A 22,716-nucleotide genomic window follows, 5' to 3' on the forward strand; every position below is an offset into this window, starting at 1 on the left:
TAAGATGTTGTACTATTTCACCGTAACGACCTTTACCAAAACTAAATAATAGACCAGCAAATTTTAAATAGAGATTCACTTCATGTGGAGCTGAACAAGCCAAGGCACTTGACTGGCCTCTACAGTCAACTGCTACCCTGAAGACCAAGCAGTTGGAACATTGGGTTCTATAGAGAGCAGCAGGGTGTCCGTACCCCATAAACCACATGACATCAGTCATGACCGTGTGTCATGGTCTCAGTTAGCAGTGGCAGAGGGTGTGGCAGCGCCTGAGGGTGTGGCAGCGCCTGAGGGTGTGGCAGCACCAGAGGGGTGGCAGCGCCAGAGGGTGTGGCAGCGCCTGAGGGTGTGGCAGCGCCTGAGGGTGTGGCAGCGCCTGAGGGTGTGGCAGCGCCTGAGGGTGTGGCAGCGCCAGAGGGTGTGGCAGCGCCAGAGGGTGTGGCAGCGCCTGCCTCGGCAGCGGTGGGTTTGCTGCTGGCGTCTTTCTTGCTTCCTGCCGCGGCGCTACGGTTCGTACCGTTCACAAAGCTGTCAGAGGGCTGGAGAAGAAGAAATATGTTTGTCTTGTAGAGTACAGGAAGTTTTCACACACACACAGACAGACAGACAGACAGACAGACAGACACACACACACAGACACACACACACACACACACACACACACAACACAGGTTGCTGGCCTGCTTTTCTACTCTCTATTTTGGGCGACCGACCTGCAGCTGGTAGTGTTTTCTGGACCCCAGTAGAGACGGGTTGTTGACCAGCGTGTAGAGTAACTGCCAGCGTGCCCGCACCCTCCTGCTGTTAACCACCTTGTCTGGTCTCTTCTCCTGATTCACTAGCTGGATCCCTGAAATGAGGAGGAGGAGGAGGAGGAGGAGGAGGAGCAGGCTGTCAGGGCAGAGCAAGACACTGACACTGGATGGATGGAATTATTTGGTGATATAAATTCCACATTGTGTAGTAGTAGTAGAAGTAGGTTCAGTCAATGTCATGTCTTGGAAGTGTCTGCAAGGGACAGAAAAGGTCACACCCCTTTTGTGCAAATCCGTGTATGAGTGTGTATGTCTATAACAACCTTCCTCAGCATCTCGCATCTTCTGCCCAGCACCTCCAGCCGAGGCAGCCTGCAGCGCCAGCCCACAGAAGGCCTTCATCACAGGGTGGGATTGGCTGACCTCTACCTTCAGGTAGTGGGTGTAGTAACAATAAGCTGTATGAAGGTCAGAGGTCAGGGATTCAGACATATTCATAAACCAATGTGTTAGGTTTAACATGTTCACCTGTGTATTTCATAGCATCAGGGACATATTTCAGAAATGTTTTTCAATTACGTGGGTTATTGTTAGATGATTGCTAATGAACGTTGTCACCAATACATGAGAATACTTTAATTAGGGTGATGGTCAGTCAGTGTCCCGGCTGGCAAACCGTGAGGCTGCTGGTTTTGTTTGGTGAGCCATGACACCTTTCGTTTGTTTTTTGAAGTCTTTAGTTTGGGCATGCCTTAAGGTATTTTAAGTTATTTTACATAGTTATGTATCGAAACCATCTGAACAATATAATCTGCTTGGACTGGCCAACCAAGAGGTCAAGAGAGACAGAGCTGGCTGGCACTGGACCAAAGTAAGGTTGCTGTCTCCCTTAGGCACATGTCCAGCCAACACGGTTCCTCAAACCCTTTATTTCTCACAGAAACGCACACATTCATTCAGGTTACAGACGATGTAACTAGGACACCTAGACAATATCCGTTCTGTAACAAATGTACCAGTGGCAGGCCTTTCAAAAAAAAAAGTTCCTATAGAATTCCCTGAACTGTATGTTGACGTACCCGGGTCGTAGGATTCAGCAGCGCGGTTGAGGAGGCTGATGTCCATGCGCCCCAGGTGGATGATGTTATAGAGGGCAGTGATGACCATCCTCCAGATGGCTGCTATCAACCCCACCACGATGTTGATCAGGAAGAGCAGGTAGGTAAGCAGGAACAGACTGCCTCTGGAACAACACATCCAATAAAACATCTAGTTTGTTCTACTTTGAATGGATCAATGGTGCTAAGAAAGTACAGGGGGTCCGGGGCATGTCCCCTTGAAAAAAAAAAAAACTCATTTGAATGTTTTGTCATTTTTCGTGTTAACATGAAAATTTACCAAAAAGAAAAGAAACCCATCTTTCAACTCAAGAAGTGTTTAATCCAGCATTTCCACAAAATCAGTCCTTGGAACCCCAAGGGGTGCACGTTTTGGTTTTTGCCCTAACACTACACAGCCGATTCAAATGATCAACGCTTGATTATTTGAATCAGCTGTGTTGTGCTGGGGCAACAAAAAAAAAAACAAAAAAACGGGAAACCGTAGTGAAATCTATGATGTCACTAGTTCTGAACAGTTAGAAATAAAACAAATAAATAAAAAAAAAACAGTTAGAAATAAAACAAATAAATAAAGGAAATCATTTATAGAGTTCTAGAATCTTAGTACCTGTTGTTCAAGTCTCTTGTCCCAGCTTCCTTTTTGATGCAAGCAAACCTGGCTGTCACGTGTTGTAGAGTAATAGTCAGTATCAACGTCAGCCACACAGGCCTGGTGAGATCAGATACCGCAATATGAAAATCATCCACACAATATGAAAGTAATAGGCTTTTATCAACTGATGAGTATCTCAATCAGTTCAAAGTGTATTGTGGTGATGAGCTAGCTGGTCAAAATTGTTTCTGTAAGATGGTGCTTGAAAATCAGATAAAGGCTTTGTGGCATATAAGAGTATGTATGATTCCATATAAGAGTATGATTCCATATAAGAGTATGATTCCATATAAGAGTATGATTCCATATAAGAGAGTATGATTCCATATAAGAGTATGATTCCCAGTATGATTCCATATAGTAGAGTATGATTCCATATAAGAGTATGACTCCATATAAGAGTATGATTCCATATAAGAGTATGATTCCATATAAGAGTATGATTCCATATAAGAGTATGATTCCATATAAGAGTATGACTCCATATAAGAGTATGATTCCATATAAGAGTATGATTCCATATAAGAGTATGATTCCATATAAGAGTATGATTCCATATAAGCAGGCAGGAACAAATGTAGTTCCAATTTAAAGATACACTCACCAGGCCTTGGCAGCGACCTGGAAGAGTATAAGGTTCTGGCCATACAAGATGGGGATGATGATGAGGAACACCAACCACACAAAACAGATGAAGAAGACCAAAGTCTGGAGGACCATTCCTGACAAAATAATATTAAATAGTAAGAGAGGAATCTAGAATAAGAATATAACTGGCATCTTTCATAAAATTAATTTTTAAAAGTAAGTTTTAAAAGGCATTGAGGTTAGTAGCACACAGAAATGACCAAGTATGTACTGAAGAACTATATGATAAAATGGTAATTGGATAATCCTTTAATTAGGAATTAAAACCACGTTGTCAGGTCAGCCTACCTAAAGAGATGACAGCAGCCTGATATCCAATGAAGCCCATCCAACACACTAGGCCTGTCTGAGACGGACGGATGCTCTTCTGGCAATTATACACGTTGTAAATATCTCCTCTGTACAAGCCCTGGAGGTTCCATCTGATGGTAGAAACATGAAGACGTAGAATTACTGGAAGGATTATGAAAGGAACACACTTGAAAATATCAGTTATTTGGTATTTTCCCATTGCTTCTTGAACGTACAAAAGAACACAATGTTTGGTGCACTGATATAGTTACTGTGTTAGTGTGTTAGTGTGTCAGTGTGTTAGTGTGTTACTGTGTTAGTGTGTTACTGTGATACTGTGTTAGTGTGATACTGTGATACTGTGTTAGTGTGATACTGTGTTAGTGTGATACTGTGTTAGTGTGATACTGTGATACTGTGTTAGTGTGATACTGTGTTAGTGTGATACTGTGTTACTGTGTTAGTGTGATACTGTGTTAGTGTGATACTGTGTTACTGTGTTAGTGTGATACTGTGTTAGTGTGATACTGTGTTAGTGTGATACTGTGTTACTGTGTTAGTGTGATACTGTGATACTGTGTTAGTGTGATACTGTGTTAGTGTGTTAGTGTGATACTGTGTTAGTGTGATACTGTGTTAGTGTGATACTGTGTTAGTGTGTTACTGTGTTAGTATGTTACTGTGTTACTGTGTTAGTGTGATACTGTGTTAGTGTGATACTGTGATACTGTGATACTGTGTTAGTGTGATACTGTGTTAGTGTGATACTGTGATACTGTGATACTGTGTTAGTGTGATACTGTGTTACTGTGTTTGTGTGATACTGTGTTAGTGTGAGACTGTGTTAGTGTGATACTGTGTTAGTGTGATACTGTGTTAGTGTGATACTGTGTTACTGTGTTAGTGTGATACTGTGTTAGTGTGATACTGTGTTAGTGTGATACTGTGTTACTGTGTTAGTGTGATACTGTGTTAGTGTGATACTGTGTTACTGTGTTAGTGTGATACTGTGTTACTGTGTTAGTGTGATACTGTGTTAGTGTGTTAGTGTGATACTGTGTTAGTGTGATACTGTGTTAGTGTGATACTGTGTTAGTGTGTTACTGTGTTAGTATGTTACTGTGTTACTGTGTTAGTGTGATACTGTGTTAGTGTGATACTGTGTTAGTGTGATACTGTGATACTGTGTTAGTGTGATACTGTGTTAGTGTGACACTGTGATACTGTTATACTGTGTTAGTGTGATACTGTGTTACTGTGTTTGTGTGATACTGTGTTAGTGTGATACTGTGTTAGTGTGATACTGTGTTACTGTGTTACTGTGATACTGTGTTAGTGTGATACTGTGTTAGTGTGATACTGTGTTAGTGTGATACTGTGTTACTGTGTTAGTGTGATACTGTGTTACTGTGTTAGTGTGATACTGTGTTAGTGTGATACTGTGTTAGTGTGATACTGTGTTACTGTGTTAGTGTGATACTGTGTTACTGTGTTAGTGTGATACTGTGTTAGTGTGATACTGTGATACTGTGTTACTGTGATACTGTGATACTGTGTTAGTGTGATACTGTGTTAATGTGTTACTGTGATAGTGTGATACTGTGTTACTGTGATACTGTGTTACTGTGATACTGTGATACTGTGTTACTGTGTTAGTGTGATACTGTGATAGTGTGTTACTGTGATACTGTGTTAGTGTGATACTGTGTTAATGTGTTACTGTGATAGTGTGCTACTGTGTTACTGTGTTAGTGTGATACTGTGTTACTGTGATAGTGTGATACTGTGATACTGTGTTACTGTGATACTGTGTTACTGTGTTAGTGTGATACTGTGTTAGTGTGATACTGTGTTAGTGTGATACTGTGTTACTGTGTTAGTGTGATACTGTGTTACTGTGTTAGTGTGTTACTGTGTTAGTGTGATACTGGGTTAGTGTGATACTGTGTTAGTGTGATACTGTGTTAGTGTAGTACTGTGTTAGTGTGTTACTGTGTTAGTATGTTACTGTGTTACTGTGTTAGTGTGATACTGTGTTAGTGTGATACTGTGTTAGTGTGATACTGTGATACTGTGATACTGTGTTAGTGTGATACTGTGTTAGTGTGATACTGTGATACTGTGATACTGTGTTAGTGTGATACTGTGTTACTGTGTTTGTGTGATACTGTGTTAGTGTGAGACTGTGTTAGTGTGATACTGTGTTAGTGTGATACTGTGTTAGTGTGATACTGTGTTACTGTGTTAGTGTGATACTGTGTTAGTGTGATACTGTGTTACTGTGTTACTGTGTTAGTGTGATACTGTGTTAGTGTGATACTGTGTTACTGTGTTAGTGTGATACTGTGTTACTGTGTTAGTGTGATACTGTGTTAGTGTGTTAGTGTGATACTGTGTTAGTGTGATACTGTGTTAGTGTGATACTGTGTTAGTGTGTTACTGTGTTAGTATGTTACTGTGTTACTGTGTTAGTGTGATACTGTGTTAGTGTGATACTGTGTTAGTGTGATACTGTGATACTGTGTTAGTGTGATACTGTGTTAGTGTGATACTGTGATACTGTGATACTGTGATACTGTGTTAGTGTGATACTGTGTTACTGTGTTTGTGTGATACTGTGTTAGTGTGATACTGTGTTAGTGTGATACTGTGTTAGTGTGATACTGTGTTACTGTGTTAGTGTGATACTGTGTTAGTGTGATACTGTGTTACTGTGTTAGTGTGATACTGTGTTAGTGTGATACTGTGTTAGTGTGATACTGTGTTACTGTGTTAGTGTGATACTGTGTTACTGTGTTAGTGTGATACTGTGTTAGTGTGATACTGTGATACTGTGATACTGTGTTAGTGTGTTACTGTGTTAGTGCGATACTGTGTTAGTGTGATACTGTGATACTGTGATACTGTGTTAGTGTGATACCGTGTTACTGTGATAGTGTGATACTGTGATACTGTGTTACTGTGATACTGTGTTACTGTGATACTGTGATACTGTGTTACTGTGTTAGTGTGATACTGTGATAGTGTGTTACTGTGTTAGTGTGATACTGTGTTAGTGTGATACTGTGATACTGTGTTACTGTGATACTGTGATACTGTGTTAGTGTGATACTGTGTTAATGTGTTACTGTGATAGTGTGATACTGTGATACTGTGTTACTGTGATACTGTGTTACTGTGATACTGTGATACTGTGTTACTGTGTTAGTGTGATACTGTGATAGTGTGTTACTGTGATACTGTGTTAGTGTGATACTGTGTTAATGTGTTACTGTGATAGTGTGCTACTGTGTTAGTGTGATACTGTGTTACTGTGATAGTGTGATACTGTGTTACTGTGATACTGTGTTACTGTGTTAGTGTGATACTGTGTTAGTGTGATACTGTGTTAGTGTGATACTGTGTTACTGTGTTAGTGTGATACTGTGTTACTGTGTTAGTGTGATACTGTGTTAGTGTGATACTGTGTTAGTGTGTTAGTGTGATACTGTGTTAGTGTGATACTGTGTTAGTGTGTTACTGTGTTAGTATGTTACTGTGTTACTGTGTTAGTGTGATACTGTGTTAGTGTGATACTGTGTTACTGTGATACTGTGATACTGTGTTACTGTGTTAGTGTGATACTGTGATAGTGTGTTACTGTGATACTGTGTTAGTGTGATACTGTGTTAATGTGTTACTGTGATAGTGTGCTACTGTGTTACTGTGTTAGTGTGATACTGTGTTACTGTGATAGATGTGATACTGTGTTACTGTGATACTGTGTTACTGTGTTAGTGTGATACTGTGTTAGTGTGATACTGTGTTAGTGTGATACTGTGTTACTGTGTTAGTGTGATACTGTGTTACTGTGTTAGTGTGATACTGTGTTAGTGTGATACTGTGTTAGTGTGTTAGTGTGTCAGTTTGTTATATCTGGAGTACTTCTCCTGTCCTATTCGGTGTCCTGTGTGAATCTAAGTGTGCGTTCTCTAATTCTCTCCTTCTCTCTTTCTTTCTCTCTCTCGGAGGACCTGAGCCCTAGGACCTGAGCTCCAGGACTACCTGACATGATGACTCCTTGCTGTCCCCAGTCCACCTGGCCATGCTGCTGTTCCAGTTTCAACTGACCTGAGCCCTAGGACCATGCCCCAGGACTACCTGACATGATGACTCCTTGCTGTCCCCAGTCCACCTGGCCATGCTGCTGCTCCAGTTTCAACTTCCACCTGACTGTTCTGCCTTATTATTATTCGACCATGCTGGTCATTTATGAACATTTGAACATCTTGGCCATGTTCTGTTATAATCTCCACCCGGCACAGCCAGAAGAGGACTGGCCACCCCACATAGCCTGGTTCCTCTCAAGGTTTCTTCCTAGGTTTTGGCCTTTCTAGGGAGTTTTTCCTAGCCACCGTGCTTCTACACCTGCATTGCTTGCTGTTTGGGGTTTTAGGCTGGGTTTCTGTACAGCACTTTGAGATATCAGCTGATGTACGAAGGGCTATATAAATAAATTTGATTTGATTTGATTTGATACTGTGTTAGTGTGATACTGTGTTAGTGTGATACTGTGTTAGTGTGATACTGTGTTACTGTGATACTGTGTTAGTGTGATACTGTGTTAGTGTGATACTGTGTTACTGTGTTACTGTGTTAGTGTGATACTGTGTTAGTGTGATACTGTGTTACTGTGTTAGTGTGATACTGTGTTACTGTGTTAGTGTGATACTGTGTTAGTGTGATACTGTGTTAGTGTGATACTGTGTTACTGTGTTAGTGTGATACTGTGTTACTGTGTTAGTGTGATACTGTGTTAGTGTGATACTGTGATACTGTGATACTGTGTTAGTGTGATACTGTGTTACTGTGATAGTGTGATACTGTGATACTGTGTTACTGTGATACTGTGTTACTGTTATACTGTGATACTGTGTTACTGTGTTAGTGTGATACTGTGATAGTGTGTTAGTGTGATACTGTGTTAGTGTGATACTGTGATACTGTGTTACTGTGATACTGTGATACTGTGTTAGTGTGATACTGTGTTAATGTGTTACTGTGATAGTGTGATACTGTGATACTGTGTTACTGTGATACTGTGTTACTGTGATACTGTGTTACTGTGTTAGTGTGATACTGTGATAGTGTGTTACTGTGATACTGTGTTAGTGTGATACTGTGTTAATGTGTTACTGTGATAGTGTGCTACTGTGTTACTGTGTTAGTGTGATACTGTGTTACTGTGATAGTGTGATACTGTGATACTGTGTTACTGTGATACTGTGTTACTGTGTTAGTGTGATACTGTGTTAGTGTGATACTGTGTTAGTGTGATACTGTGTTACTGTGTTAGTGTGATACTGTGTTACTGTGTTAGTGTGATACTGTGTTAGTGTGATACTGTGTTAGTGTGTTAGTGTGATACTGTGTTAGTGTGATACTGTGATACTGTGATACTGTGTTAGTGTGATACTGTGTTAGTGTGATACTGTGATACTGTGATACTGTGTTAGTGTGATACTGTGTTACTGTGTTTGTGTGATACTGTGTTAGTGTGAGACTGTGTTAGTGTGATAGTGTGTTACTGTGATACTGTGTTAGTGTGATACTGTGATACTGTGTTAGTGTGATACTGTGTTAGTGTGATACTGTGTTAGTGTGATACTGTGATACTGTGTTACTGTGTTAGTGTGATACTGTGTTAGTGTGATACTGTGTTACTGTGTTAGTGTGATACTGTGTTACTGTGTTAGTGTGATACTGTGTTAGTGTGATACTGTGTTAGTGTGATACTGTGTTAGTGTGATACTGTGTTAGTGTGATACTGTGTTAGTGTGTTAGTGTGATACTGTGTTAGTGTGATACTGTGTTAGTGTGATACTGTGTTAGTGTGATACTGTGATACTGTGATACTGTGTTACTGTGTGTGATACTGTGTTACTGTGTTTGTGTGATACTGTGTTAGTGTGATACTGTGTTAGTGTGATACTGTGTTACTGTGATACTGTGTTAGTGTGATACTGTGTTAGTGTGATACTGTGTTACTGTGTTACTGTGTTAGTGTGATACTGTGTTAGTGTGATACTGTGTTACTGTGTTAGTGTGATACTGTGTTACTGTGTTAGTGTGATACTGTGTTAGTGTGATACTGTGTTAGTGTGATACTGTGTTACTGTGTTAGTGTGATACTGTGTTACTGTGTTAGTGTGATACTGTGTTAGTGTGATACTGTGTTACTGTGATACTGTGATACTGTGTTAGTGTGTTACTGTGTTAGTGCGATACTGTGTTAGTGTGATACTGTGATACTGTGATACTGTGTTAGTGTGATACTGTGTTACTGTGATAGTGTGATACTGTGATACTGTGTTACTGTGATACTGTGATACTGTGTTACTGTGTTAGTGTGATACTGTGATAGTGTGTTACTGTGTTAGTGTGATACTGTGTTAGTGTGATACTGTGATACTGTGTTACTGTGATACTGTGATACTGTGTTAGTGTGATACTGTGTTAATGTGTTACTGTGATAGTGTGATACTGTGATACTGTGTTACTGTGATACTGTGTTACTGTGATACTGTGATACTGTGTTACTGTGTTAGTGTGATACTGTGATAGTGTGTTACTGTGTTACTGTGATACTGTGTTAATGTGTTACTGTGATAGTGTGCTACTGTGTTACTGTGTTAGTGTGATACTGTGTTACTGTGATAGTGTGATACTGTGATACTGTGTTACTGTGATACTGTGTTACTGTGATACTGTGATACTGTGTTACTGTGTTAGTGTGATACTGTGATAGTGTGTTACTGTGTTAGTGTGATACTGTGTTAGTGTGATACTGTGATACTGTGTTACTGTGATACTGTGATACTGTGTTACTGTGATACTGTGTTACTATGATACTGTGATACTGTTATACTGTGTTACTGTGTTAGTGTCATACTGTGTTACTGTGTTAGTGTGATACTGTGTTTGTGTGATACTGTGATACTGTGTTAGTGTGATACAGTGTTAATGTGTTACTGTGATAGTGTGATACTGTGTTACTGTGTTACTGTGTTAGTGTGTTAGTGTGATACTGTGTTGCTGTGTTACTGTGTTACTGTGTTACTGTGTTACTGTGTTATTGTGTTGGCTGATCAAAAGTATTTACCTGTGAAGGATCATGGACCTCATGAGCATAATCAGGGTGAGCGTACAGGCCAGGGTCAACCCACAGAGGTAACACACTACAAAACATAACGAACAGGCCAGGGTCAACCCACAGAGGTAACACACTACAAAACATAACGAACAGGCCAGAGTCAACCCACAGAGGTAACACACTACAAAACATAACGAACAGGCCAGGGTCAACCCACAGAGGTAACACACTACAAAACATAACGAACAGGCCAGAGTCAACCCACAGAGGTAACACACTACACAACATAAAAAACAGGCCAGGATCAACCCACACAGGTAACACACTACACAACATAACAACAACCCACACAGGTAACACACTACACAACATAATGAACAGGCCAGGATCAACCCACACAGGTAACACACTACACAACATAACAACAACCCACACAGGTAACACACTACAAAACATAATGAACAGGCCAGGATCAACCCACACAGGTAACACACTACACAACATAATGAACAGGCCAGGATCAACCCACACAGGTAACACACTACACAACATAACAACAACCCACAGAGGTAACACACTACAAAACATAACGAACAGGCCAGGATCAACCCACACAGGTAACACACTACACAACATAATGAACAGGCCAGGATCAACCCACACAGGTAACACACTACACAACATAACAACAACCCACACAGGTAACACACTACAAAACATAATGAACAGGCCAGGATCAACCCACACAGGTAACACACTACACAACATAATGAACAGGCCAGGATCAACCCACACAGGTAACACACTACACAACATAACGACAACCCACACAGGTAACACACTACACAACATAACGTCAATCCACACAGGTAACACACTACACAACATAACGTCAACCCACACAGGTAACACACTACACAACATAACGTCAACCCACACAGGTAACACACTACACAACATAACGTCAATCCACACAGGTAACACACTACACAACATAACGTCAACCCACACAGGTAACTGTCTTAGCTGCAGCTCATGTCAGTAAATGCAGGACAGACACCCACCTTCCAGACACCAGGTATAGTGAATAACAATCTGGACCACCTCCATCCTGTCCTCTGATAGGACGATACCAAAGCCCTCCAGAAGGAAGGGGAACTTGTCATCTATACCAGCACGGACTATATGGAGGGTGGGGATCACCAGTATTACCAGCAACAGCGCCACCTGGGGGATGGAGGACCACATGACTGTTAAGAGTTATTTCTTTTAAAACAACTGGCATCTTGTCAGGTTATCTGAAAGCAGCCATGTTCACAACCAACCTTCCATGTGGATTGTTGTTATGTCCCTTTGTTTACTGTTATGTTTTGCTGAAATGTGATGGATTCCTAATTAACTGCAGTATTTATTTACCTGATAAACTGCTATGGACGACACAAATGTGGAAATCGCCAGCTTTAGTGGAAACCGGAATACTACAACAACAATCATAGTAAAACAATGGAAACCGGAATACTACAACAACAATCATAGTAAAACAATGGTGTCATTAGAATATTTTTGTTTAAAAGAAAAAGATTAGCAGACAATTTGTCAAAACCCTCCAGACTTACCTTTCTCTGGTGTGTAGATATAGGACTTGACTGTGTCTTTTATTGTCTCCAACAGTTTGGGTTTATCTGATCTGACAGAGGTACTGAACAAAAACACAATGATGTCAATAACTGCATGCTGCAGTCATCATTACTTAGTTATTGTCATAGAATAACACACAGTCGGGTCATTCAGTTTTAGTATCCTGTTTCTCTCATAATAAAACAGTCTGGTCATTCAGTTTAGTATCTTGTTTCTCTCATAATAAAACAGTCTGGTCATTCAGTTTTAGTTTCCTGTTTCTCTCATAATAAAACAGTCTGGTCATTCAGTTTTAGTTTCCTGTTTCTCTCATAATAAAACAGTCTGGTCATTCAGTTTTAGTTTCCTGTTTCTCTCATAATAAAACAGTCTGGTCATTCAGTTTTAGTTTCCTGTTTCTCTCATAATAAAACAGTCTGGTCATTCAGTTTTAGTTTCCTGTTTCTCTCATAAACCCCACCTGACATTTGACTTTTTCTTCTTTAGAATCAATTTCACGTAGTCTGTGTAGTAGCTGCTCTCCAGGTCCTGAAGCCAAAGAGTATCAGAATCAAACTGTTTAATTAACACATAAACATTATGGGATGCATGATCTGACAACACTGACCACCTGCAACACTGTATAAAATCAATCATTTGGATGCAGAAAATTCACATTAAAAGAATGTGTGATTTCGTTAGAACTGTAGCTGTGATCACAACACAGACGGATTAACGACCTCACATGATCTCACTGTCGCCGACAGTTTACAGCGAGACAATCCACGGATTACAGTGAAATAAACACTGCATTGTGTAAACCTTGAGAGAAATAACATTCCTGGGTCATAATCTGTGCAGGGGATATTTTATACTAAATCAATTCCATCTAAGCTGTTTACGTAATCAGACCTTTGGTTACAAGTTACGTGGTTAATGTAGTTTCATAACGTTAAAAGTCTCTTGAGGAGCTATGTTTAGTTTTTACATACTGTAGATATCCCATAAGCATCACGAGCAGGACAATAAGCCCAGTGTTTTGATAACCTAAATACAGGCAGTTCAATAACCCCAGTGTTTTGACAACCTAAATACAGGCAGTTCTCATCCAGATATTAGACTAGCAGGACAATAACCCCAGTGTTTTGACAACCTAAATACAGGCAGTTCAATAACCCCAGTGTTTTGACAACCTAAATACAGGCAGTTCAATAACCCCAGCGTTTTGACAACCTAAATACAGGCAGTTCAATAACCCCAGCGTTTTGACAACCTAAATACAGGCAGTTCAATAACCCCAGTGTTTTGACAACCTAAATACAGGCAGTTCAATAACCCCAGCGTTTTGACAACCTAAACACAGACAGGACAATAACCCCAGCGTTTTAACAACCTAAACACAGACAGGACAATAACCCCAGCGTTTTGACAACCTAAACACAGACAAGGATCATGACACTTTGACATCGTTCTCATCAAAACCTTAAAGAGAGACGACAGCGGATGGCAGGTTCATGACTATACACTCCTTGGTCAAAGAGCAGGCTTCCCTCACCTCAGAACCATTAGCTTTGGCATCTTTGAGAAACAGTAATGGGTACTTGATACAGAGGAATCCCAGACAGCCGATCTGTGGGAGACTGGCCAGCAGGGAATAGTACTTATACAGCTGTGGAGACAAGAGAAACATATTGATACAAAACATACTGACTTTTTTTTTTTACCAGTTTGTTATGGATTTAAGATACTGTATTATAGAATAAGTTTAAGCTTGAGATATGAACTCTGTTAATTCAAATCAAATCAAATCCGATTTATTTATATAGCCCTTTGTGCATCAGCTGATATCTCAAAGTGCTGTACAGAAACGCAGCCTAAAACCCCAAACAGCAAGCAATGCAGGTGTAGAAGCACGGTGGCTAGGAAAAACTCCCTAGAAATACAGGCATTAATTAAATATGACACAACAACAACAACAACAACAGCAACAACAACAACAACAACAACAACAAAAAAGATGTGCCCTCCCCTTTTTTCCCCCCACTTTATATATCAGATGATTTTACCTCCGGTGTTTTGGGACAGTCAATCTTCTGCCAGACGAGGACAGCAAAGTGGGTCCAGGAGAATAGACTGCCCAGCACATAGCCCAGTTTACTGTGGAGCGTACCACAGGCCAGGAGTGGGTAGTACAGGGCAGGCCAGTAGAAGATGGCGATGATCTTCATGTACTCTTGATAAAATAATTGATATGTTTAAAGATAATGATTAAATAATTCTACCCTGAAATGTAACCATTAGAGAGTATAGTTTATGTAGCATGGATAAGGAATAATTAAAGTATTAAACATAAGTCCAACTAGGTTGGACTGGGAGGGAGAGAAATGTGTGTGTATGTGTGTGTGCCTAAGAAAATACAGAGAACAATTACACTGTTTGAACAGACCTGGCTAGAACTCTGAGGAATTTATGAGGACAGGGAGTGCTTCTCAAGGTCTCCCTAATCTGGAGGGAATGGAACTGTCTGCTGGGTAGTGATACACCGTGGTGAGAACTATGGATAAACTTATGAGGACAGGGAGTGCTTCTCAAGGTCTCCCTAATCTGGGGGGAATGGAACTGTCGGCTGGGTAGTGATACACAGTGGTGAGAACTACGGAGAAGGATAAAACTCACCTACTGTTTGTGTGGAAGTATGTGCGTAGGATATCTACTGTTTGTGTGGAAGTATGTGATTAGGATACCTACTGTTTGTGTGGAAGTATGTGCGTAGGATACCTACTGTTTGTGTGGAAGTATGTGAGTAGGATACCTACTGTTTGTGTGGAAGTATGTGAGTAGGATACCTACTGTTTGTGTGAAAGTATGTGCGTAGGATACCTACTGTTTGTGTGTATGTATGTGCGTAGGATATCTACTGTTTGTGTGGAAGTATGTGATTAGGATACCTACTGTTTGTGTGGAAGTATGTGCGTAGGATACCTACTGTTTGTGTGGAACTATGTGCGTAGGATACCTACTGTTTGTGTGGAAGTATGTGCGTAGGATACCTACTGTTTGTGTGGAAGTATGTGCGTAGGATATCTACAGTTTGGGTGGAAGTATGTGATTAGGATACCTACTGTTTGTGTGGAAGTATGTGCGTAGGATATCTACAGTTTGGGTGGAAGTATGTGAGTAGGATACCTACTGTTTGTGTGGAAGTATGTGTGTAGGATACCTACTGTTTGTGTGGAAGTATGTGATTAGGATACCTACTGTTTGTGTGGAAGTATGTGATTAGGATACCTACTGTTTGTGTGGAAGTATGTGATTAGGATACCTACTGTTTGTGTGGAAGTATGTGATTAGGATACCTACTGTTTGTGTGGAAGTACTGTGATTAGGATACCTACTGTTTGTGTGGAAGTATGTGATTAGATACCTACTCACCTACTGTTTGTGTGGAAGTATGTGATTAGGATACCTACTGTTTGTGTGGAAGTATGTGAGTAGGATACCTACTGTTTGTGTGGAAGTATGTGATTAGGATACCTACTGTTTGTGTGGAAGTATGTGTTAGGATACCTACTGTTTGTGTGGAAGTATGTGATTAGGATACCTACTGTTTGTGTGGAAGTATGTGAGTAGGATACCTACTGTTTGTGTGGAAGTATGTGATTAGGATACCTACTGTTTGTGTGGAAGTATGTGATTAGGATACCTACTGTTTGTGTGGAAGTATGTGAGTAGGATGCCTACTGTATGTGTGGAAGTATGTGATTAGGATACCTACTGTTTGTGTGGAAGTATGTGATTAGGATACCTACTGTTTGTGTGGAAGTTTGTGCGCAGCTATAAAAAGGATGTCTTGGTATAATGGACTTCAGAACGTTCTGGTGAATAAACTGTACTATCTTTTTGTATAAGCTGAGTCTTTGACTAATTATTAGTAAACCCATGGTCTTACAGATCTCGGGGATTGGTCAGAGCTATTGATTGTCAGTTATTGTCATTGGGATTGAAGATTATCGTGACAACTCTGGAAGGAACAGGAACAACACAGTCTGTATTTAGAATCACACCGGTTCATCCTTCAATGTGTTTACGCTGTTCCACAAGTTATTACATGATGACTTGGATCGCAGAGTGAAGGAAAAGCAGCCAACAAGTGCTCAGCATATGTGGGAACTCTTTCAAGACTGTTGGGAAAAGCATTCCTTATCAAGCTGGTTGAGAGAATGACAAGCGTGTGCAAAGCTGTCATCAAGGTAAAGGGTGGCTACTTTGAAGAATCAATATAAAATGTATTTTGATTTAACACTTTTTTGGTTACTACATGTATCCATATGTGTTATTTCATAGTTATCATGTCTTCACTATTATTCTACAATGTAGAAAATAGTACAAATAAAGAAAAAACCTTGAATGAGAAGGTGTGTCCAAACAGACTGGTACAGGAGTAAGGTGACTAGGCAACAGGATATAAGATTATTATTGTTTAAGTATCAGCAGCTTGTATGTGAGTGCACCTGTGTAGAGTCAGTTTCAATGTATGTGCAAGTTATGTGTAGGTGAGCAGATGATGGAGTGAGTGTGTGTGTGAGTGTGTTGGAGTGACAGTGTGCGTGTGTGATGTGTGTGTGTGTGTGTGTGTGTGTGTGGGGGGGAAATGAAATGAAAGGCCTATAAAGAGTGTCACTGTTTAAAACCTGTAGATTTCCGCCAAAATAGACCCAAAAGTAACTGCTAATCATCTGTAATTACATGATTCTGACATGCTAGAACATGGTATGTTTGGAAAGAAGACATCTGGGTGATTATGAGGAAATGATCAGAAGATAGATAGGAGTTATAGTTCAGAATAGACCAGATGAAGCAGAAGAAGACATGTGGGTGATTATGAGGAAATGATCAGAAGATAGATAGGAGTTATAGTTCAGAATAGACCAGATGAAGCAGAAGAAGACATCTGGGTGATTATGAGGAAATGATCAGAAGATAGATAGGAGTTATAGTTCAGAATAGACCAGATGAAGCAGAAGAAGACATCTGGGTGATTATGAGGAAATGATCAGAAGGTAGATAGGAGTTATAGTTCAGAATAGACCAGATCAAGCACACACAAAATAACCGTTTCTTGTTTTTTGTGTTTTTTTTGAAAGTCATCGTTCATTGACAAGCTAGAAGTGAATTATTGATGACCAGAGCTGGAAACACATCAGACGGCTTCCACAACACGTGAACAACATCAGGGGGGAAACAATGGAATTGATAGATCTAACAACTAGAAATGGGTAGATGTTTTTAGTAAGTGGTGTCAGGTGTGGTCACGGGACGTTTCCAAGTGTCCCTAAACATCTCCAAAGTGACATATGTCTGTAAATTAGATAATTTCAGTGCTATTACATATTTGCAATCCTTAAATGATACTTGTTTAGTATAAAAACACAGTTTCTTCCATATCAACCTCACTCCAGCATTGTGGTGGTGTTATGGAGTATCCAGGGTACATTTAAGTGCCCTTTCAACCTCTCCAAAGTGTCAGAATGTTTTAATTACACTGTTTTTGCACGTTGGATCTTAAAAGGTTCTAGGCAATGCTTTGTCCCACTCAGGTAAACTGCATTCTCTGGAAAGCTTATCTCATTGGCTATGATACTGTCAAGGTGCCATAGTAGCCAATCCCTGTGTAATTAATGCCTACAGCGCATAAGCAGGCAACATCATATTTTTGGTGTGCAAAGATATAGTCCCTCGGTGGACATTGGATGTTGCCATTAAGTCCTACATCATCAGATAACATGGCAGTAGGCTGGTGATCGATAACGGTAGGTCACAGGCAGACAAATAAGACCTCCTCATGATCTGTGGAGTCCCGGCTTTCGATGTCTATTGACGTATTCCGTGATTATTTTGTTTATGCTTCACAACGCTAACCGAAATGTAGGTGGCAGCCATCTTGAAAATGAGGTCATCGGCTCTGCCTGTGCTTATAAATTTGCATGCCCATATATGGTAGTAAGTCACACCGAAGATTTGAAGGCACCGATCAATAGCCAAGATACTCAGCTGACGGCAGACTTTGCAGATAGGGGCTACCGTTTTCATTCCAGACTGAAAATAAAAATAATTTTAAAAATAGGGTCACCAAATATGAGAACTTTACATTCAAGAGGTTTTAACGGGACAGGGACACAGCTGCTCACCCTTGATATCCTGAGGAGTGTCTTTGGAGAAGGGCAGAGGATCTAGAGCCAGGACCAATACAGACAGCTTGCTGAAGACCAGCCCAAACACAGCTACTGCTAGGGCTTTGTGCTGCGTCTGGTCCAGGAAATTCACTGGACTGGTGGGGGGCACACAGCAGGAAGAGACCAGAGATAAGACCAAGCAAACACCCGCAAATGAATGGTAACATATTTCATTGTCATAAATTGTCTCATAGTGTGTTATTGCGATGAGGCAGCCTGAGTTGTTCTTGTAACAGTGTGGTTTCTCACTGGGCACAGACGTCAGTTCAACATCTAGTTTTGATTTATATTTGGTTGAGTTGTCAACTAACATGAATTCAACATGAAATCAACAACAAAATGTCACCATGTCATTGGGATTTTAGGTTCAATTTTGGGTAGAAAAAAAATAGGAAATTCCCTCATGTTTCCTTTCTCTTTTCAAATCCAATTAGTTTTCCACATTGATTCAATGTCATCACATTTAATTTTGGTGTTGAAATTACATGGAAACAACGCTGATTCAACCAGTATTTGCCCAGTGGGTTGTCACATATTGACAAGAGTTCCTGGTTGCTTCATGTTGATATGTTTTTGTAAATGAACCTGCACTTTACCTTGAGATACCAGTTGATCCACTGGCAAAACCCTCACATAGACTCTTTCTTCTCTTCAGGACCGCTAGAATCAGCACCACAACGAGCTAGGAAACAAGATATTCCGTAAAGTGATACAATAGGAACTCTAATTCCTCTCCTAAACTAGACTAAACTAAAATAATCATCTAATGTACCTTGTTGTCAAGCCAGAGGGCCTGAAGTAATATGGGGGGGACTCCTAGGAAAGGACCTTCTGAATGCTACCTCCCCATTGTCTCATTATTTTTGATGAGACCCTGGTAAGTGGAGACGCTGACCCACCCTTCCAGCCTGGTCTCATAGACTAGACGTGACATAGGAAACCTTAAAAACTGGCACACTCAAATGAGTATGATACGTTACGTTTGGTACGGTTACATAGGACAGAAGGTTGCTTACAGCAAGAAGAAAAGAAGGGTGGTTGGTTGGGGTGTTTGGGTGTATAACATGGGCGTACACATCACAGACAAACTGAAATGGTCCACCCACACAGACAGTGTGGTGTAGAAGGCGCAACAGTGCCTCCTCAACCTCAGGAGGCTGAAGAAATTTGGCGTGTCACCCAAAACCCTGACTTACTTTTACAGATGCACAATTGAGAGCATCCTGTCGGGCTGTATCACCGCCTGTTACGGCAACTGCACCGCCCTCAACCACAAGGCTCTCCAGAGGGTAGTGAGGTCTGCACAACGCATCACCGGGGGCAAACTACCTGCCCTCCATGACATCTACGGCACCCGATGTCACAGGAAAGCCAAAAAGATCATCAAAGACAACAACCACCCGAGCCACTGCCTGTTCACCCCGCTATCATCCAGAAGGCGAGGTCAGTACAGGTGCATCAAAGCTGGGACCGAGAGAATGAAAAACAGCTTCTATCTCAAGGCCATCAGACTGTGAAATAGCCATCAGTAACTCAGAGAGGCTGCTGTCTACACTGAGACCCAATCACTGGCCACCTTAATAAATGGATCACCAGTCACTTTAAACAATGCCACTTTAAATAATGTTTACCTATCTTACATTACTCACATCACATGTACAGTATATACTGTATTTTATACCATCTACTGCACCTTGCCTATGCCACTCGGCCATTGCTCATCCATATACTGATATGTACATATTCTCATTCACCCCTTTAGATTTGTGTGTATTAGGTAGTTTCGCTACACTCGCATTAACATCTGCTAACCATGTGTATGTGACCAATAACATTTGATAACCAATAACATTGGCTAACCATGTGTATGTGACCAATAACATCTGACAACCAATAACATCTGCTAACCATGTGTATGTGACCAATAACATTTGATAACCAATGATATCTGCTAACCATGTGTATGTGACCAATAACATTTGATTTGATTTGATTTTAATTTGATTTGAACACCAATATCTAGCAACCAAAATATTGCGTGTTTGAATTTCCTCAGACAACTTTAGCATTTTCTCTAATTAGCAACATTGGAACTACGTACTAACTACTTTTTAGCTACATGCTATATAGCATGTTAGCTAACCCTTCCCTTCCACCAATTATCCACCTAGCTAGCGTTAGCCAAAACAAATGGGAATTTGTAAGATATCATAAGAATTATAATTCAGGAACATATCATACAAAATGGATGGACAGCCACACATGAATACATACCATACCAAACTTAACATATCATACTCATTAGAGTGTCACGGATTTACATGTATTATGTTACGTGTACCCCTGAGTCCAGGTTGTCCCTACATAGTGCTCTGAGTGTGCTCTATTTGGCAGAATCCCAAAGTCCTACGGTGTGTCAGTTCAATTATAATTCATGCCGTTGTTCTCCTCAGAAAAGTGGAGCGAGCCCTCTACTACAAATTGGACAAGGCCTAACGATGACATATATCACTGATGATGTTGAGGGAGATGGCTTTCTGAGGTCATAGAGAGTAGTACCAATGTACTGACTGAACATCCCCTTTAGGACATGGCCTACAGTCATCTGTACTGACTGAACATCCCCTTTAGGACATGGCCTACAGTCATCTGTACTGACTGAACATCCCCTTTAGGGCATGGTCTACAGTCACCTGTACTGACTGAACATCCCCTTTAGGACATGGCCTACAGTCATCTGTACTGACTGAACATCCCCTTTAGGGCATGGTCTACAGTCATCTGTACTGACTGAACATCCCCTTTAGGGCATGGTCTACAGTCATCTGTACTGACTGAACATCCCCTTTAGGGCATGGTCTATAGTCATCTGTACTGACTGAACATCCCCTTTAGGACATGGCCTACAGTCATCTGTACTGACTGAACATCCCCTTTAGGACATGGTCTACAGTCATCTGTACTGACTGAACATCCCCTTTAGGGCATGGTCTATAGTCATCTGTACTGACTGAACATCCCCTTTAGGACATGGTCTATAGTCATCTGTACTGACTGAACATCCCCTTTAGAACATGGTCTATATAAACATTCACTGTTTCCATTCATTCCAAACATTCATATTTGATATTCATTTGACCTGTGACCCCTACTGTTGTTGGTAAGTGTGTACTGGATGTGTGTCTCTGTAATTACATGGCTCATTAGTAAAAGAGACCTTGGTCTCAACATGACTTCCTGTTCGAGGTTCAAGTAAAATGTTTTCACCAGGTGTAAATCTTGAAAATAGCCAGAAGGTCTGATACTTACGGATACTGAAGCGATGCATATGTGAAAAAGCTGGTCATCCGCTGTGGGGTCACATGGGAGAATAACTCTGAAACAGTCATGTAACACAAGCTGAGCAATGGCCGTCAGAAACCACTGACGCAGAGCAAAAACAAACTCCCTAGAAATCCTGTTCAGCCTGACTGTGCTCTCGGTAGCGAATCTGACAAGAGTTTCACCTAACAACTGAAAATATGCCATTTGTAATAGATCATTTAATCATGGATGGAAAAACTGGAAGAATTGAAAACCAGCTATACTTTGGCCCATGCAGGTCAGTGATTGAGAAACCCTGATCTTCGATTAAATAAAATCATCATAACATTATGACACAGTCCCCCCATAATTCATTGCACTGATCCTGTGTGGCTCAGTTGGTAGAGCATGATGCTTGCAACATCAGGGTTGAAAAAATGTGATTCCCGCTGTGCTGTGGCCACGGATACGAAAATGTATGTCAGTCACTTTGGATTTTTAAAAAGTGTTGGCTAAATAGTATGCTATTTACTGACCCCCATACTTACTCTTTTGGAGGTCTGGTGGGTTCCATATTGTTGGAGTACCAGTCTGAGTAGTCATAGTAGTTATACGGTTCCTCTTCTACCACCTTGGTCTGGTTCATCTTGATCTTGTCTCTGTTGCTATAGTCCACGTTGACGGGTGAAAACCAGAGGAAATCCACCTAGCCAACCTCGATCATCAACCGTCTCTCCAGCTATGTCCCAACGCAGCGCAGCACCTAGCCAACCTCGATCATCAACCGTCTCTCCAGCTATGTCCCAACGCAGCGCAGCTCCTAGCCAACCTCGATCATCTACCGTCTCTCCAACGCAGCTATGTCCCAACGCAGCGCAGCACCTAGCCAACCTCGATCATCAACCGTCTCTCCAACGCAGCTATGTCCCAACGCAGCGCAGCACTTCCTGATCAATAAATATTG

At 40.9% G+C, this 22,716-nt stretch overlaps 1 protein-coding gene across 1 annotated transcript; it reads right to left on the reverse strand.

The window, feature by feature from the left end:
• Positions 1-212: 212 nt before the first annotated feature.
• On the reverse strand, positions 213-22,641 carry LOC121838815 (receptor for retinol uptake stra6-like). Its single transcript, XM_042318026.1, has 18 exons — positions 22,301-22,641; positions 21,759-21,825; positions 19,046-19,131; positions 18,405-18,544; positions 14,283-14,449; positions 13,772-13,885; positions 12,698-12,765; positions 12,216-12,298; positions 12,016-12,077; positions 11,664-11,826; positions 10,609-10,684; positions 3,465-3,598; positions 3,133-3,250; positions 2,484-2,585; positions 1,835-1,998; positions 1,079-1,213; positions 714-850; positions 213-539 (listed from the first exon to the last, which is right to left on the reverse strand). Exons 1-18 carry the CDS (start codon positions 22,396-22,398, stop codon positions 213-215), a joined length of 2,241 nt encoding a protein of 746 aa, XP_042173960.1. The 5' UTR covers positions 22,399-22,641.
• Positions 22,642-22,716: the final 75 nt, after the last annotated feature.

Source organism: Oncorhynchus tshawytscha, unplaced genomic scaffold, assembly GCF_018296145.1.
Source record: "Oncorhynchus tshawytscha isolate Ot180627B unplaced genomic scaffold, Otsh_v2.0 Un_contig_4866_pilon_pilon, whole genome shotgun sequence".
Lineage (NCBI taxonomy): Eukaryota > Metazoa > Chordata > Actinopteri > Salmoniformes > Salmonidae > Oncorhynchus > Oncorhynchus tshawytscha.

What these genes read in the sequence shown, in the direction of transcription:
- LOC121838815 (XM_042318026.1), bottom strand. Translation starts at nt 22,398, where the DNA reads ATGAACCAGACCAAGGTGGTAGAAGAGGAACCGTATAACTACTATGAC. An exon ending in TATGCATCGCTTCAGTATCC is followed by an intron (nt 19,132 to 21,758) that starts GTAAGTATCAGA and finishes CTTGTTTCCTAG; the next exon opens with CTCGTTGTGGTGCTGATTCT. An exon ending in CCAAAGCTAATGGTTCTGAG is followed by an intron (nt 12,766 to 13,771) that starts GTGAGGGAAGCC and finishes CTTTGGCTTCAG; the next exon opens with GACCTGGAGAGCAGCTACTA.